Source organism: Panthera leo, chromosome B2, assembly GCF_018350215.1.
Source record: "Panthera leo isolate Ple1 chromosome B2, P.leo_Ple1_pat1.1, whole genome shotgun sequence".
Lineage (NCBI taxonomy): Eukaryota > Metazoa > Chordata > Mammalia > Carnivora > Felidae > Panthera > Panthera leo.
This window is the reverse complement of record NC_056683.1, coordinates 53,026,848-53,042,933: the sequence shown is the minus strand read 5'-3', so window position 1 is coordinate 53,042,933 and position 16,086 is coordinate 53,026,848. Positions and strand designations below refer to the sequence as shown.

General features: G+C 35.7%; 1 protein-coding gene across 6 annotated transcripts in view; it reads left to right on the top strand.

Moving 5' to 3' along the window:
* Positions 1–15,854, top strand: part of COL21A1 (collagen type XXI alpha 1 chain) — a 171,666-nt gene extending 155,812 nt beyond the window's left edge. For 4 of the 6 annotated variants that reach the window (XM_042939082.1, XM_042939086.1, XM_042939080.1 and 1 more), the window contains 10 exons: positions 928–981; positions 2,581–2,652; positions 4,566–4,601; positions 7,465–7,509; positions 10,379–10,411; positions 10,995–11,141; positions 11,232–11,286; positions 11,787–11,987; positions 13,179–13,256; positions 14,582–15,854. In XM_042939082.1, coding sequence (XP_042795016.1) covers positions 928–981; positions 2,581–2,652; positions 4,566–4,601; positions 7,465–7,509; positions 10,379–10,411; positions 10,995–11,141; positions 11,232–11,286; positions 11,787–11,987; positions 13,179–13,256; positions 14,582–14,769 — 909 coding nt within the window. In that variant the 3' untranslated portion in view covers positions 14,770–15,854. The remainder of the gene's footprint in view (positions 1–927; positions 982–2,580; positions 2,653–4,565; positions 4,602–7,464; positions 7,510–10,378; positions 10,412–10,994; positions 11,142–11,231; positions 11,287–11,786; positions 11,988–13,178; positions 13,257–14,581) is intronic. The other 2 variants (XM_042939083.1, XM_042939085.1) reach the window with 2 other exon arrangements.
* The last annotated feature ends 232 nt before the right edge of the window (positions 15,855–16,086 follow it).

Sequence of the window (16,086 nt, the reverse complement as noted above, 5' to 3'; positions counted from 1 at the left end):
TGTAAAATTAGATATTTTAAGGAACCAATGCTCCACGGCTTAATAACGTTGTTATGTGCTCAATGCTTAATGAAGTCCAAATATTGTGTTCATATGTTTCTCAACATGAGCAACCTAGAAAACTTTTCAAAAGCTGAAAATGCAGTTGGTTACCTTAATTATTAGTGTATCCAGTTTGGTTCTGGCTTTTGCCAGGACCGGGTTGGGATTTTAGGTATCAGAATGTGTATGAAAACCAACACTACCTTTGACAGTCTCTCCTATTAGCCAGCAGACATATTCTCTCTGTATATCCCACCCTTTTTATAATTTTGTATTCTTTGTCAAGTTGGTCTTGTCCTTCAAACTTTTGTTGGAAAGGACTTCACTTAAATCCTGAAAAAGAACACAAAGTTTTCTTTTCATATATGCATGTGTGTGTGTGTGTATACACACACACAATTTATACATTTATACATATATATGTAATACATACATACATATATATATATTTTTAAGCCACTGTACATTTGAATCTAATTTTCTTTCCTTCAACTGCACACCGAAGGTGAGTCATCCTGAGAAAGTGACACAGGGAAATATGAAGATTCTCAATGTATAGGATGTTGTCAAAATCCATGGCTCTGGCCTGTGCGGTATGGAGACCCAGCTAATTAGCACTGGTGCCTGAGGATTTGAATTTCTTCCCTTACTTGGAGCTTCTAGATTTAAAACACACTTTTGGAAAGCTTTATAAATGTGCAGACCCATTCCTTGCTTACAAGAGTTTTTTCTTAATAAATAGGCTTAACCTACAGAGTCTGTGTTTCAAACAGGTGGAAAGTTGGAAATATAAAAATTATTTAAAAGATGTTCCCTTAAGTGTGTATATCAGATATATTATGACTTTTTTTTTTTTTTAACTCAAATGGTTTGATGCATTGACAGGGAAATAAAGGTGAACCTGGACTTCAAGGGATGCCTGGGGCTTCTGGGCTAAAGGTAATTATCATTTGATACATTTGGAAATACATTCAAAATATTATAAGTCCCTTTTATTATTTGATGAGATTACTATGTGTATCCGTTAAGAAAAGTTACATGAAATTAAGGATTACCTCTATCACAGAGTTCTCATTCAGGAAAGAAAATGGCCAATGGGGGGTTTCAATTGTTTTGGGGACACTTTCTCACAGTTTAGGTAAAAAAGACAAAATATATTTTGGCTTGATTTTCCTAGAAATGGTAAAAGCCCTATGCTTATATGAACCTACTCTTTGGTTCAGAGACTATCCCTGTCTTCTGTAACTGAAAGGAAGTGTGTATGACTCTCACAAGTGATGCTATTCCTTTGTTTACTGCTTGATGGGACTTCAGTGTGGGGACTCAGAGCTGCTTATACCAGTTTCCTCCAAACCAAATAATTGATGTTTATTTCAATAGGATTTTTAATTCTTTTCAAGCCTTTAGCAATCTAGAGTAGTAATCATTCGCTCAGGAGTGGGCCTAGTAAGTAAAGAGGCAATACCGTTTCCACAAAAGACAGTAGGCTTTAGTTAATGTGATAGAGTTTGGGACTAATGGTAAAACTCAAACCAAAAACCATGAGGCAAATTCAGGTTTGCGTCCCCTGTCTTACAGACATTACCTAAATGTCATTGATAATTCGTCACTATATACTTTCAGAAAATGTTCTTACTTAAGACTTGTAAGGAATCTTTATTCCATGAAGGAAATAATCCCTGTGGGATGATGCAGAGTAGAAAAATTGGGATAAGTCATGGAATATTCCCTGTACTGAAAACAACTCAAGAATTTACTTCTAAGAAAATACTTTTCCCTGTGTATGAAGAACCAACATAAGTGTGCATATGATTTAACTACAAAGACATTCACCCCCATATTGTTTATAAAAATAAACATTGTGAAAACCAATTGTAACAATAGGCATTTTATTAAAGATGATAAATCACTACAGTTAAGTACTATTCTGTAATTTAAAATTATGTTTTAAAAACATAATGGCATATAAAGAACATCACAATATTCATATGTCTTGTTGAAAGACATATATTAGGCCTAATGTAGTGAGAAAACCTTAGTAACTAAATTGTGTATTGTGTGTTTGTGAGAAAATATATAACAAAATAAAAACAATGAATAATGAGATTTTCAGCAATTTTAGTAGTTTCCTCACCAGTTTTTTAACAATAAAATAGGTTCTTTAAAGTAGCAGTATGAGAATAAGCAGTCTCAAGGAGGAAGAGAAAGTGTTAGCAAACAAAACGAGATACCTATGTTTATTATCACTGCTTTACTATTTATTGTTGAAGCTATAAAATAAAGATGAAAAATATGTATAAAATTTTAAAATCTATGCTATCAGAATTATTTTAACTTACAATGTTAGGAAAAGGTACAAGAAGTTTTGTTGGGACTCCCATAAACTTTTCATTCTTTACTATTTCTGCAGTAATAACTAAAGGTCAACAAACTTTGTAACCATCAGTTATACATTTGGGATTTATGTAGAGATAAAAACAGTGGTGTCTTTCATAAGCAATAGGTATGCAATCTTTATGTAATTTCTATGTTACTTAGGGAGAACAAGGAGCAGTAGGTCCCCCAGGAGAACCGGGATACCTGGGTTTGCCGGGAGTTCAAGGAAAAAAGGTATGCATTGTTTAGGTGATATAATTAACTTTTTTCTTTTTTTTAAAAGTTTATTTATTTTTTTATTTATATAGAAAGACAGAGACGGCACGAGTCGGGTAGGGGAAGAGAGAGAGAGGGAGAGAATCCCAAGCAGGCTTCGTGTTGCCAGCATAGAGCCCGATAAGGGGCTTGAACCCATGAAATTTCAAGATCATGACCCGAGAGGAAACAAAGAGTGGGTCGCTTAACCGACTGAGCCACCTAGGTGCCCCAGGATAAAATTAACTTTTAATCAGCTATTAGCATGTAAGTCTTCCTTTTGTGAAAGTAGCACAATTTGGACTGACTGTACTTTTAATGACCTTTATATTTGGTATATGTGTAATATGATCAATCGCATGCCCATAGCTGTGTCTCATCTTTCACATTCCTGCATGGGTATTGTCTCCTAGATGAAGGCCTTGGATGAGGCATGCAGCTCAGAAAATATAAACATTCTATTAAGTAAAGCCTGTAAATTCAGATTGTTTTGCAGTCGGTCCAAGTGAGTCAAGACTATTTTAGGAAAAGTATTCAATGTCTGGCACTCTTACTAAAATGTGAATATTACTCTTATCAAAACTGGGACAAAGGTCTAAAATAGTAACAACTACACCCAGAACACTTGACCATGCAGTTCCTATTTATGAAAGATTATATTGCATAGAATTTCATTTGAAATTAAGGAGTTTAAAATACAAATCATGTATTCTGATATAAAATGTTTTGGTGAGGTAAGAGAGCAACATTTTAGATTCATACTCTCTCTCTCTCCTCAAAAAGGAACCGTGAAGCTGTATCTATATAAATAGTATTTGTTTGGTGGTTTTAAGCAACAACTGACAGCCCGTTTGCCAAAGAAGTTCATGCCACTGCAAATATATACATTTCAGTCTAAAAGTAAATATGTTGACCTTGATTCTGGAAAAGATACAAACTCTTACATCTTCATCTTTATATCCCTTGCTGTTTTGGTTTTGCTACCATTTCATTTTTCTGTTTCTCATGTGTCATGCACTTGGCCCCTAGGTTATTATAACCAGTATGATCATTGACCGTTTTGTTCCAGTGAGCAGTAGGCAACACTTGCTGAGACAGGGATGACCCTCAGGGCAGCAATTAAGTGTCAGAACCTTGGTGAATATTACATAAACCTACTAGGACTATATGTTGAGGTTTTGAGAAATTTCTTGTTCAAAACTTGCCCTTTAAAAGAACACCTGTATTTTGTTGGCTGTAACACAAAACTCTTAATGTTTAGAGAGCCTGGTGAGGGAGGAAAGAAATTTGGAAACAGTGTCCAAGTTCATCTGAGGGCAAGTGCTTATCTTTCCTAATTTGCAGATTCATTATCTAAGAACAAGGACATTGAACTTAGTTGGTCTGGAAGGTTTACTCTAGCTGAAAAGTCCCAGGAATATTTATATTATGGAATATGGATTTTACCCCAAAAATTCATTTTTGAAGTGTATGTTTTCAAAAATACCATTTCAATATTATATTCTGCTTCATTGTTTCCTATAAATTTGTGGCTACTACTAGCTCAATGGAAGATTTTTCAGTTTGATTTTGTAAAACAATTGCCGAAATGAGTTTTCTCATGTTTGTTTGCTAAACCTCAGATTGTGATCAATATAGACAAATTTTCTTATTTCTGGTAAACTAGAAATTATAATAATTTTTCCTTTGAAATGTAAGAGCACAAGGAAGTATTCATTTAGAACATTTTGACAAAATATGATTTTTCTCCTTTTGGAGTCTGCTTCTGCATATAAGGCACTTGTGGAATTTGTAGGAGACCATATATATTTTTTTCCTGCAGAAAAATATGTTTACTTGAAAGGATACAGAATATCCTAGATTATGATAGACATTAAACTGCCTTTTTGCAGGGCGACAAAGGAAGTCAAGGTGAAAAAGGCATTCAGGTATGTTGCTGGCTTTTTTAAAAGTTTTGCTTGGCAATAAAATCAGGGCTTTGTTCTTTTTAGTTGTAGCGTGGTTTTCTGGCTCCTTCCTGCTTCACCATCAGTATCTAATTGTTAAGTCTCAGCTTTCTTCTTTTCTTCTAAACTTTTCGGACAACATCAGATCTCCTTTTAAGATTATTCTCTATTTCACTGTTGTAGAAACTTGGAAATCAAATGATTCAACCAAACATATGTAGATTGTATTACATACTTCTAGTGTGTTTATTTGAAATATTACATATCTATATTATGTATGTTTCCAGAAATGATTTGAATGGCTTATGGCACAAATAAATGTGATAAGATTTTATATTTAACACCAAATATAAAACATGTTCAAACTAATAATTGGAAGCAGAATTATACTAAAAAATTAAATCAGGTTGAGGAAATCTAGGGTGATTTAGAAAGGATATTTCATTTGGGTGTGTTACCACAAGGGCAAAGTGTTCTAGGATTTCTGGAGGCATAAAAGGAGATTACAAATTGAAGTAATATTAGAGTGAACATCTGCTGAGGTCTCGGTGTCAACAATTGTTTTTTAGCTGTTGATTCAGTACCTTTTACTAAAGATACTCAAGTATTATTATGATTTCTGTAATTTTGAAATTAGGAGTGAGGTAGATTTTAAGCAAGTGTCTGTGAACTCTAGACCCACATATTCCGGTTTCCCTCTTGGTACTGAGTTTGAATGTGTCATGTGCACACACCCAAAGGTCCAAAACAGAGCTTATCACCTTTCCCCATAAACCAGCTCCTACTCTATTCTTGGTCATGGTAATTGGTAGACCCATGAAATGATCTCAGGGAAAAAGGCTTGAAAGCCATCCTAAAACTCAGTCTCTTCTCTCTTCACAGGTAGTTTCACATCTAAATCTCTCTTGAACTTGGCCCCTTCTCCCTGTCCGCACTGTCCTAATCATTTCTTGTCATGGGTCTCAGATTACCAGTGTCCTCCCCACTTCCTCTCATGCTCCTACCAGCGTGCAATAACTAAGCTACACATCTGCTTAGGAATCCTTCTGTGGTGCCCCACACATTTCAAGATAAAGTCTGTTCTATGAAGTGCTTCCTGACTTGACTATTTTGGCTCTCTTTTACTTATCCCTACAGCCTACACTTAAGGTTGAGTAGTTCTCCCCACCCTGTAGGATGCACCTCTCTCAGATGCCCCCTCCTCTGTCCCCATAGTATCCAGCCCAGAGGCTTAATTATGCATTTTCATCATTCTTCATTTAATGACTTAACTTTACCACCACACAGTAAGCAACTTGATGATACCAGTTTTTGGTTCAGTGCCCTTACGAACCAGCAAATAGGTATCATTCAATAAATATTGGGAATTCACTTAAGTAAATAAATGAATAAATCAACAGTGCTAGAGTGATTTAAAATTTAGGTAATTAGATAAGTCACTGTTTTATTATCTGGGTATATGTTTTCCCAGAAACTGCTAATTATCTCGTCCCACATGGGGATGAGGTAGTACTTTAGGGGTTAGTACCATGCATTATATATGATGGATATCCACAAGTATGTTTTAAATGGACAAATGTGTTTATACCTTTGTTAATTTTCCTCTCTTCTTATTTGTCCTGATTTAAAGATCTTCATTCAAAATATTTTTGCAGTATTTTTTAAATTGAAGTATAATTGACATATAACAGTATATAGTTGACCCTTGAACAATGCAGGTTTGAGCTCCTCAGTTGCACTTACATGCAGATTTTTTTCAATAAATACAGTATTGTAAATCTATTTCTCTTCCTTATGATTTTAACATTCCCTTTTCTCTAACTTGTAAGAATATAGAATATAATACATATACAAAATATATGTTAATTTATATGATTAGTAAGGTTTCTGGTCGATAGTGGGCTATTAGTAGTTAAATTTGGGGGGAGTCAAAAGTTATCCACAGATTTTTGACTTTGAGGGAGGTGGTGCCTGTCACCCTACCATCATTCAAGGGTCAGCTGTATTGCAGGTGTACAACATATTAATTCAAATTTGTATACACTGTGAAATGATCACCATCATGTGTCTAGTTACCATCTATCACCATACATAGTGACAACATTTTTTCTTCTTTTGATGAGAATTTTTAAGAATTACTCTTAGCAACTTTCACATACACATTATGGTATTATCAACTACAGTAACCATGCTGTATATGCATCCCCATGACTTCTTTGTTTTATAGCAGGAAGTTTGTATCTTTTGACCCCTTTCACCTATCTCACCCTCCTCTCCCTCCTGGCAAACATTATTCTATTCTGCGTATCTGTGAGCTCGAGTTTTTTGTTTTGTCTTGTTTGGTTGTTTTGTTTTGTCGCACTCTGCATGTAAGTGAAATCATACGGTATTTATCTTTCTCTGTCCGACTCATTTCACTTAGCTTAATGCCCTCAAGTCCCATCCATGTTGTTACAAAAGGCAAGATTCCTTTTATTTTTTGATGTATGAGTAGTATTCCACATTTGTAATATATTTTTCATCTTTAAAAACTCCTTTAAAGATGTCTTCTTGTCCTTGCATGTACATAATCAACACTAAACATAATTATGTCATTGAAATTAATAACATATCCATAACCATTGGGTTTTTAAATTATCTTTCACGTTGTTAATATTAGGGTTGACTCTCTTTTTTTCTTCCTCCAAGAGACTAACTTCTTTATCTCTTACATCGTTTTGCATATTTGCATCACTGCTTTTTGTGACCTTTCTTCTTGACACCAGTGTTATACATAGTTTGTGTCTTACATGAGATTGCATTGTATGTGTGCAAGCTAATCAATGATGTTTATTAAATTTTAAAGGGTCAAAAGGGAGAAAATGGAAGACAAGGGATTCCAGGGTCACAGGTATTTTTGTTTTCTTTGATGGACAATGGAATAATGAACCACATAACTGGATGGTGTTGGGAGAGGATTATTTGCAAATGGAAACGAGTGGGGAGAAGGGTAGATAGATGGTAGTGCTCATTCTAAGCATCTGAGGAAGAAAATGCCAGATGGTGGTGGTGATAATGGTTTGCTTTAATCATATGTTTTATGTTTTCATTTTCCTGTACTGATTGGTGACTATGAAACTTGCTTCTCCATGCTTTTTTCTCTTCAAGTAAATGGCTAAAGGTAGACAATTTCACTTACTTCCTGCAATAGTTATTGGCCAAAGGCAGCCATACAATGACAGTATCTCCATATTTACTATTCACTCTTTATTTTTTTCTTGAAATGGGAGTAGTTGAAGCCTGTAAGTAGTGGAAGAATATTCTTGTTTCCCTCTTGTGTGTTCAGAGATACAATTTCCTACACTAGAGACTTTTTCAAATGTTATCTTCAGTGAGATTGCCATGTGGCATGTAAGTACAGTCACAGCCAAATTGGACCAAAAGTGGCATAAAAGTGATTTGTATGTAATGGTAGCTTGTTTGCTGCTGCACTGCCAGTAGTTAAGCTCAGATCCAACTTGGTCCACACTGAAAGGACCGACTGTACATATGATCCCCTCATGGGATAGACCTCTTTCGAATGTGACATTCAAGACAGATTCAGTAATTACACTGGTTCTGGAGATGGGCGGATAAAACTGTGAGTGATGTCTTCAAGGACAGGGGTCTCTATGTCCCTCGCCTGGAGATATCGGAGACCATTGGAGAGAGGTGTAAAAGCATGTGGTCACAGGGTTGTCTGTAAGATAGGATGGAAGGTGAGTGCTAGATATTCAAAAGAGTTGAGAATTTAGAAGCCAACAGCAAGAGCAAAAGAGGAGAAAGACGAAGTTTGTCTACGTCTATGCTCAGTAAAGTGTGTCTTTTAATTTTTTTGCTCCTCCACTTAGATCCACTTGATGACATGACCAGCATTGACCCCATTCTCCTCCCTGGCAGCACAGACTGACTGCCTAGGTTTCTCTAAGTCAATCACACAGTATCTATAAACCGCTCTTCTCATAGGACAACCTTAACTTCCTCGTCCATTCAACCTCCACAACACAGGCCCTTCACCAAAAATTCTTACAGGAACTTTCTGAGAAGAAGGCTATTTCCTGTGGAATCTGAGCTCTCAACTTAGCTAGCTCACTGGCTTACAGATAACACTCTCTTCACACTTCCCTAAACATGTTTGGTTTTTTTCCCCTCACTTCTCAAGGGAAATAGTGGTCGGCCACCCTAGGGCAGGGTTTGGGCTTCCTAGAAAACTTCTGCCCAAGATTTGTTGGATGCTGGTGTTCTCACCACCGGTAACTGAGCCCTAATGGAGTACCTGGGGGTCAAAGCAACTGTTGCTTCTCAGCAGTTGAATAGTTGTCCCAAGTTGTTTAAGTAAACATTATTAGTTACCTGTCATCCTACAAAGGGCTGCAAGTGTGCAATTTCTTGGCCTTCATGTTGGGTTCCTCTCATGAAACCATCCCAGTGGATTCTCAGATAACCAGTGTTTTCAGTTGCAGCTCTAACTCAGTTCTAGTCCTGAGAACTTCCTATTCTGTGTTTCCTCTTACACAAGCTCCAGTTGTAGGGTTATGTCTGGGAGGGAACACCTCAGCATTTCTGCAGAAACTTCAATATTTAAAGAACAATCTTGAAGTGTTTTACTCACTAATATATTTTTACATGGAAACTTAGTGTTTTTATGCTCTTGTTTTAATTTGAGAGTATGCCTCTTTCTGTGCCATACTCTGATTTTACCCCATTTGTCTTCCCTTTTGTCCAATCTGGGTATCCATGTTTAAGGGACCTAGAAATAAAGCAAAATAAATATGCAAATTCAAGTTTCATTGTGTGAAATGTCATACGCTAAATTTTATAGTGAATTGCAGAACTCTGACTTTTAATTTGAAACTTGAATAATGAAGTCCTACCTGTGTGTGTGCAAGCTCTACCCTTTCCCAGAACTGATATCAGGTGATTTTGAAGCCCAAGTGTACAATGAATTTCAGAAATGGGAAATTTTCATGCCTTTCCTGAAAGCTCTTATCATCTATAATTTGCCATTGTAATGAATATGTGAGAGATGAGTGGGAAATCATTTAATAGAACCATCCAGATGTATTCAGTGATTCTAACGGTGAATGAGTTTCATGCGTGAGCTCCCCAGTGTGTATAATATCACTTGGGAAGAGTACCATATTATACATCACACTGCTTTTCTAATCTCTGAATTGCCAGCAGTGAGTGGTTTAGGCATAGGACAAATGGGTATTGTCTTCCCTGTTAATCGCCTTTAATGGCATCTTTGCTTTATTCCATCTTTTATAAATAGTACTCAATTGAAATTTAATTTCAAGAACATAAACTTGGGAAAATGGAATACTTATCTTAATCACCAAATAAAAGAATAAACATACCTTACATTACCTGATTGAGTTTAATTTACATTAAAATAGCAACATATTTAAAATCCAGAATAGAACTGAAATAGAATTCACATAGAATCCCATTCTAACCTACATATTTGACCTGCAGCATATAAAAATATTCATATCTAAGAATGAAACAGTGACATAAATTAACAGTTTTATATTATCCAGTTAGCATATCACCTAGTCATTAGCCTCCTTTAAAAAGGCAGAGAGAGTATCATGTGTAATTCTTTCACTAATTGTATCAGTACTTTTCAGATTGAAAAGTAAAGTTTGATTAAATGTGTGGTAACAGGTGCACACCATGCTAATAGTACTGTACCTTGCAGATTTATTATGTTTTTTTTCTCCTATTAATTTTCAAAGGGAATTCAAGGTCATCATGGTGCAAAAGGCGAGGTATGTTTCTTCATGTATTATGCTCTCTCTTCAGTCCATACTGCTTCAGTTTTCAGTGCTGAATAAATCTAGCTTTGGCAGAAAATGCCTTTCACATTCTTCAGTAGTTCTTTAATAGTGATTTTCAGAATATGTAGATTGGTTGAATTAGGTGTGAAATGTTGCATATTTGTGAATATTATTGGTTCTTCATCTGTATTAGGAGCTAAGTTTTTTTGTGCAAAAATTTAACAAAGAATATTGTGTTTCTGTATTTGTCTCTCTAGAATGTAATCTCTTTGAAAACAAGACTGTGGCACGTTTGTTTTTTCTCTAGTGCTATATGTATCGCCTACACAATATGTTGAATAAATTGAGATTTGTGGGGTTGGATGGATGGGTGGATGGATGGATAAATGGCAGTTTAATATGATATGAAAATTCCCCTCTGATCAATAACAGCATTTCACAGCTGTTCTCTACATAATGTACTTTATATATATGTATGTATATGTTCATATTCATATCCTTAAGGACTTTTATGATGCAGTTATACCTTCTGAAATATTGAAACAGAACTTCTGAAGATTTCTTCTGATTTTAGAGAGGTGAAAAGGGAGAGCCTGGCATCAGAGGTGCCACTGGACCAAAAGGAGAGTCTGGGGTGGACGGCCTGATGGGGCCTATGGGTCCCCAGGGGCAGCCGGGAGAAACAGGTCCTCAAGGACCTCCAGGATTGGATGGAAAGCCTGTATGTATTCTGCTTCTTTCCAATTTCTCATGTTTTCATTGCTTTTTACTTGGTATTTACATGTTATAACCCACTAATAATTTGATGCAGGGAAGAGAATTTTCAGAACAGTTTATTCGACAAGTTTGCACTGATGTATTAAGAGGTAAGTCTCAAACAGAGATTTTAATAACTTTTTTAAAATTGGTAAAATAATACTAATTATTGGTAGAAATTATAAAATATATAAGTAAGATTAGAAGAAAATAAAGGAAATTTATAAACTCCTGTTTTTTTCCCTAGATGAGTAATTTTTTAAAAATGAAAATAATATGTACTCTTTTCTAATCTTTTTAATAAAACAATTTATCATTATTTCACCATGAATTAAATTTTCTGACATAATTCTGATAATGTAATTCATAAATATGGATGTCTATAATTTACACAATTTATTTTTTTGGGGTGCTTTCCCTCCCCCCCCCCCGCCATTTTAAGTGATTGTAATAATAAAATGATTGCATAGAACAGAGTATTTCCACAGTTAAATTCCTAGAAGTGAAGTTATTGGTCAAGAGATGGGTATCTATAAATTGTGAAAAAAATGGTTAGTGATTTTACCAATGCCTATTTAAACTTAAGGGGTGGGGCTTCTTTGTTTTTAAGCTCAGCTACCAGTCTTACTTCAGAGTGGAAGAATTCAAAATTGTGATCATTGCCAGTCTCAACATGGTTCTCCTGGTATTCCTGGGCCACCGGGTCCCATAGGCCCAGAAGGTCCTCGAGGATTTCCTGGTTTGCCAGGAAGAGATGGTGTTCCTGGATTAGTGGGTGCTCCTGGACGTCCAGGTGCCAGAGGATTAAAAGGTGCTGAACTTGTTTACATATTTTGTATTCACTTTCTAAATTGATTTAATAGGCAAGGGTTCATCTTTGGTTTTATGATGCCAAAAAGCTTTTTGTATCCCTGAGTCTTTCAATAATTTGTCAGGGTGCCTGGGTGGCTCAGTCAGTTGAGTGTCTGACTCTTGATTTTTGTCTCAGGTCATGATCCCAGGGTTGTGGGATTGAGCCCCACATCAGGCTCCATGCTGAGCATGGGTCTTGCTTAAGATTCTCTCCCCCCTCTTTCTCTCTCTGTCTCTTTTTCTCTCTCTCTCTGTCTCTTTTTCTCTCCGTCTCTTTTTCTCCCCCTTCCCCTCCCTCTGCCCCTCTCCCCTGCTTGTTCTCTATCTCTAAAAAATAAAAAAAAATAATAATTTTTCAACTAGTTAAAAAGCAATTCTGTTTTCTTAAAGCAATATTCTAAAGTAGACAAAAATTAAAGTTTGAAGCTTGTGAAGTTACAAATTAGAAAATATTGATAGTGCACTTAGAGATTTTGCCTGAGTCTTTGATAGAAAATCACACTTTCCTTTATTTTGACTCCAGTAACTTCTGTTACCTTAAGAATTTTTCTATTATAGGAAAAATTATATTTTGCCACCAAACTTCTTAATAGCCCACAACTTACTTATCATTGTCTTTGAATGTTTATGTGAAATGTCAGTTGATAATTCTTTCCTTTTTATTTAGTATTATGTGAACAATTGAGATGTTCAATCAAAGTAATAAACAACTATGAATAACACAAGGGTTAATAATCCCAAACCATTTTCCTTTTCAATATTTCAATATTAGATCCTTCTAGATCACTGATAATCTTAGAAATTTTTGCTTCAAAAATTCTGTTTCCCATTAGTAATAGTAAATAAGTGGCAAGCTTTTTTTAAAGATTTTTTTTGTTAAAAAAAATTAAGTTTGTATTTATTTTGAGAGAGAGAGAATCCAAAGAAGTCTCCACGCATCAGTGCAGAGCCAGATGTGGGGCTTGAACCCATAAACATTGAGATCTTAACCTGTGCTGAAATCAGGAGTCGGATGCTCAACTGAGCTACTCAGGCGCCGCAAAATTTATTTTTCTTCCAATGTGTATATTAACAGCTTTGAAAGAAGCAATCTAGCAGGATGTGATTTTATAGGAAAAGTAAGCTTATTCCCATCTTTGACACTCTGCAGGCCTACCAGGAAGAAACGGGGCAAAGGGGAACCAAGGGTTTGGGTACCCTGGAGAACAAGGTCCTCCTGGTCCCCCAGGTAAGAACTGGTACATGCTCCTAAGTGTTGCTGCACATTTGGCTTTAAGAAAATCTGCATAAATCTATGTCAAAAAATTTGAAATCAAGACATTTGTTTCCTTTTTTGAATGATTCACATTGAACATATTGAGCTCTAACTACTAGAATTTTCTTCCTCCAGCTTATTGATCAATCATTCTGGATTTTCTCTTGTTTATCATTTGGATGCCTTAGAAGACTGGTCCTTAGAATAGTTCTGGAATGGTTTTAGTCACCCAAGCTTATCTAGTGTATATCAGTGTTCGCTCTTTATGATTCTCAGGGAAGCAGAACACCTGCAGTGGTGGACTCGTAGGGCAGCCTTGGCTAGCTGTGTTATTTTAACTTCGTCAGGCCTCCGTTTCCTCATTGGTGAAATGGTGATGAGATGTTGCCTGCATCATGACATTATTGTAAAATGATATGAATTAATACATGTGCTTTTGGAACAGTGTGTAACAATCATGTTTTCAGTAAATGGGTGCTATTACTGTTATTTTAGATGTTAGAACATCGTGAGGCTTTTGCGGGGATGAAAGGATTCAAAAGTCTTCATGTAAAATGCTTGGAACAGTATCTACAGTTGTAGTTAAATGCTGACTAAATGTCTCTTAGTGGTAGCAGCAGCAATTATTAGTAGTAGACAGTGCCTCAACCTATGCTGCTCCATTTCACACCCTGAATGTTTTTTGTTACTTTGAGTCATCACCTTTCACATAATATCCTGTTAACTCTCCTTCCTTTGAGCATGCTAATTGAGCTAATTAGGCTGTGGTTCTCAAGTTAGTGCTGTAACACCTTTGTGTGTATAATGATCACAATTACGCCATGGTAATAGCACTGTATTTAAATATGGACACCTAAAAACGTGTGTAATGAAAGATCATTTTACTGCAAAAATGGCACAAAAGTGACCTCGGTAGAGTTGTAGAGTTTTACCTTACTCATCTCTCACTTGCTAATTTATAATAATTGGCAGAAGATATGCTGGAAGGAAGAAATAAGTTTGGACAACCCACCAATTAAAATATTAGAATGTTAGCTCAGTGTCTTAATCAGCAGGGTGATTGCTATATTGATATAGCTTAGCCTGGTTTTATAAAAATTACTGATCATTTCTCCATAGTCTTCTAAATGGAAGGTATATAGAATTAGCAAGAGAGTACTTCTCTTTTCACATTAGTGCAAATATGTAAAACTTTTAGGGTTTGTTTTTTTTCCCATTTCCATTTCTTACAGAATCACCTATATCATCATCAAAAACCAAAACTCCTCTGTTCATATATTGATCATGTCCCTTCTTAGGTCCAGAGGGTCCTCCTGGAATAAGCAAAGAAGGTCCTCCAGGAGACCCAGGTCTCCCAGGCAAAGATGGAGATCATGGAAAACCTGGAATCCAAGGACAACCAGGCCCCCCTGGAATCTGCGATCCATCGCTATGTTTTAGTGTAATTGTTGGAAGAGATCCATTTAGAAAAGGACCAAACTATTAGTGTCTGATGCCTCATTCAGCAACCTAGGCGTGGTGCTTTTCTTTTATGGTCTTTTGCATCTCAGGAAGATAATAACATAATCCCTTGAAAAGAAACTAAAGTACCTCGGTGTTTTTATTATTACTTTTTCTTAAGGAAAAATATATGAAAGGTCACATATACTGATTTTAAAGGCTCCTCAGTAATTCAGAGCCTTTGGATTGGTAGCATTAACTAAATCTCAAGGGTGTCTTATAAGTCCATTTATTTTAATCAAAGTTGAATTATATATATAAAAAAACCAACACCATTGCCTGTTAGCCAGTCAATTTCAGTCACTGTGAAATATTTCACATTCAGCCTCCATGCAGCAGAGTATTTGAGTTCAGTTTCATGTCTGTGTGAATTTCATGTTTCATATCTCATAGCACATGCTTGTACATTAGCCAAAACATGTGTCTGGTCATTGGAAATAACATCAGGGCTGATATTCAGCTAGGACAGACTGTATTGCCATGCCAGTCATTTACTCCAGCATCTGTGCTTGGTGGGTAGGGACAATGGGCTGCTGGTTGTTCAGTGTTTTGAATGTCACCTCTGTATGAGAGTAACGTGTTTCTTAAGTACATTTGCAAATTCTCAAATTTGATTAATGAGTATGCTAAGAAAGACTATTGGTTCCAATGGGAATGGTCCAAATTATATAATATTAAATACATTTTGGAAAAAAGTTTCTTTGTACCTGGTGTTGTCAAAGGAAATGATAGTTCAGAAATAAAAGACTTTATTCTTCATACTTGCTTAGCAATTGGAATGTTTGTTGGATGCCTTCATTTTCCATTTGATTTATTACATGTGTATGGTCCTATATGTTAACTTTCATTGTAGCAAAGCTAATGGGAATAAATGCTCTAGTTGAGAGGAAAGTTAACTCCACAGATTCTAGTATGTCTTGATATTTTTAGCAGACTTTAAAATATTACAAACAGTCTTTGTGTACTGTACTTACTGCCTTTGTAAGGAACATATTTGAGATATTTTATCCTAATCATGCTCTAAATTTTGTTACATGCTTGTTATTCAAAGTTCAATAAAGTGTTGTACAGGCCTGATTGCAGTGTTTTATTTTTTTAAAATACATAATTTTACCTGATTGTTGAGTGTAGTATCCGTATCACATGGTCATTGTTTTCAGTGGTTATACTTTATTGAATTATTTACCCTATTCTTGAAAAGCTCGATCATCTGAAATAAGAACTTAGAAATTCATTTGGTATACTACGCACACAAATGGGTGCAGCACCTGCTTCCTGGAGTGACTGTTGATCAGCGTTTAGT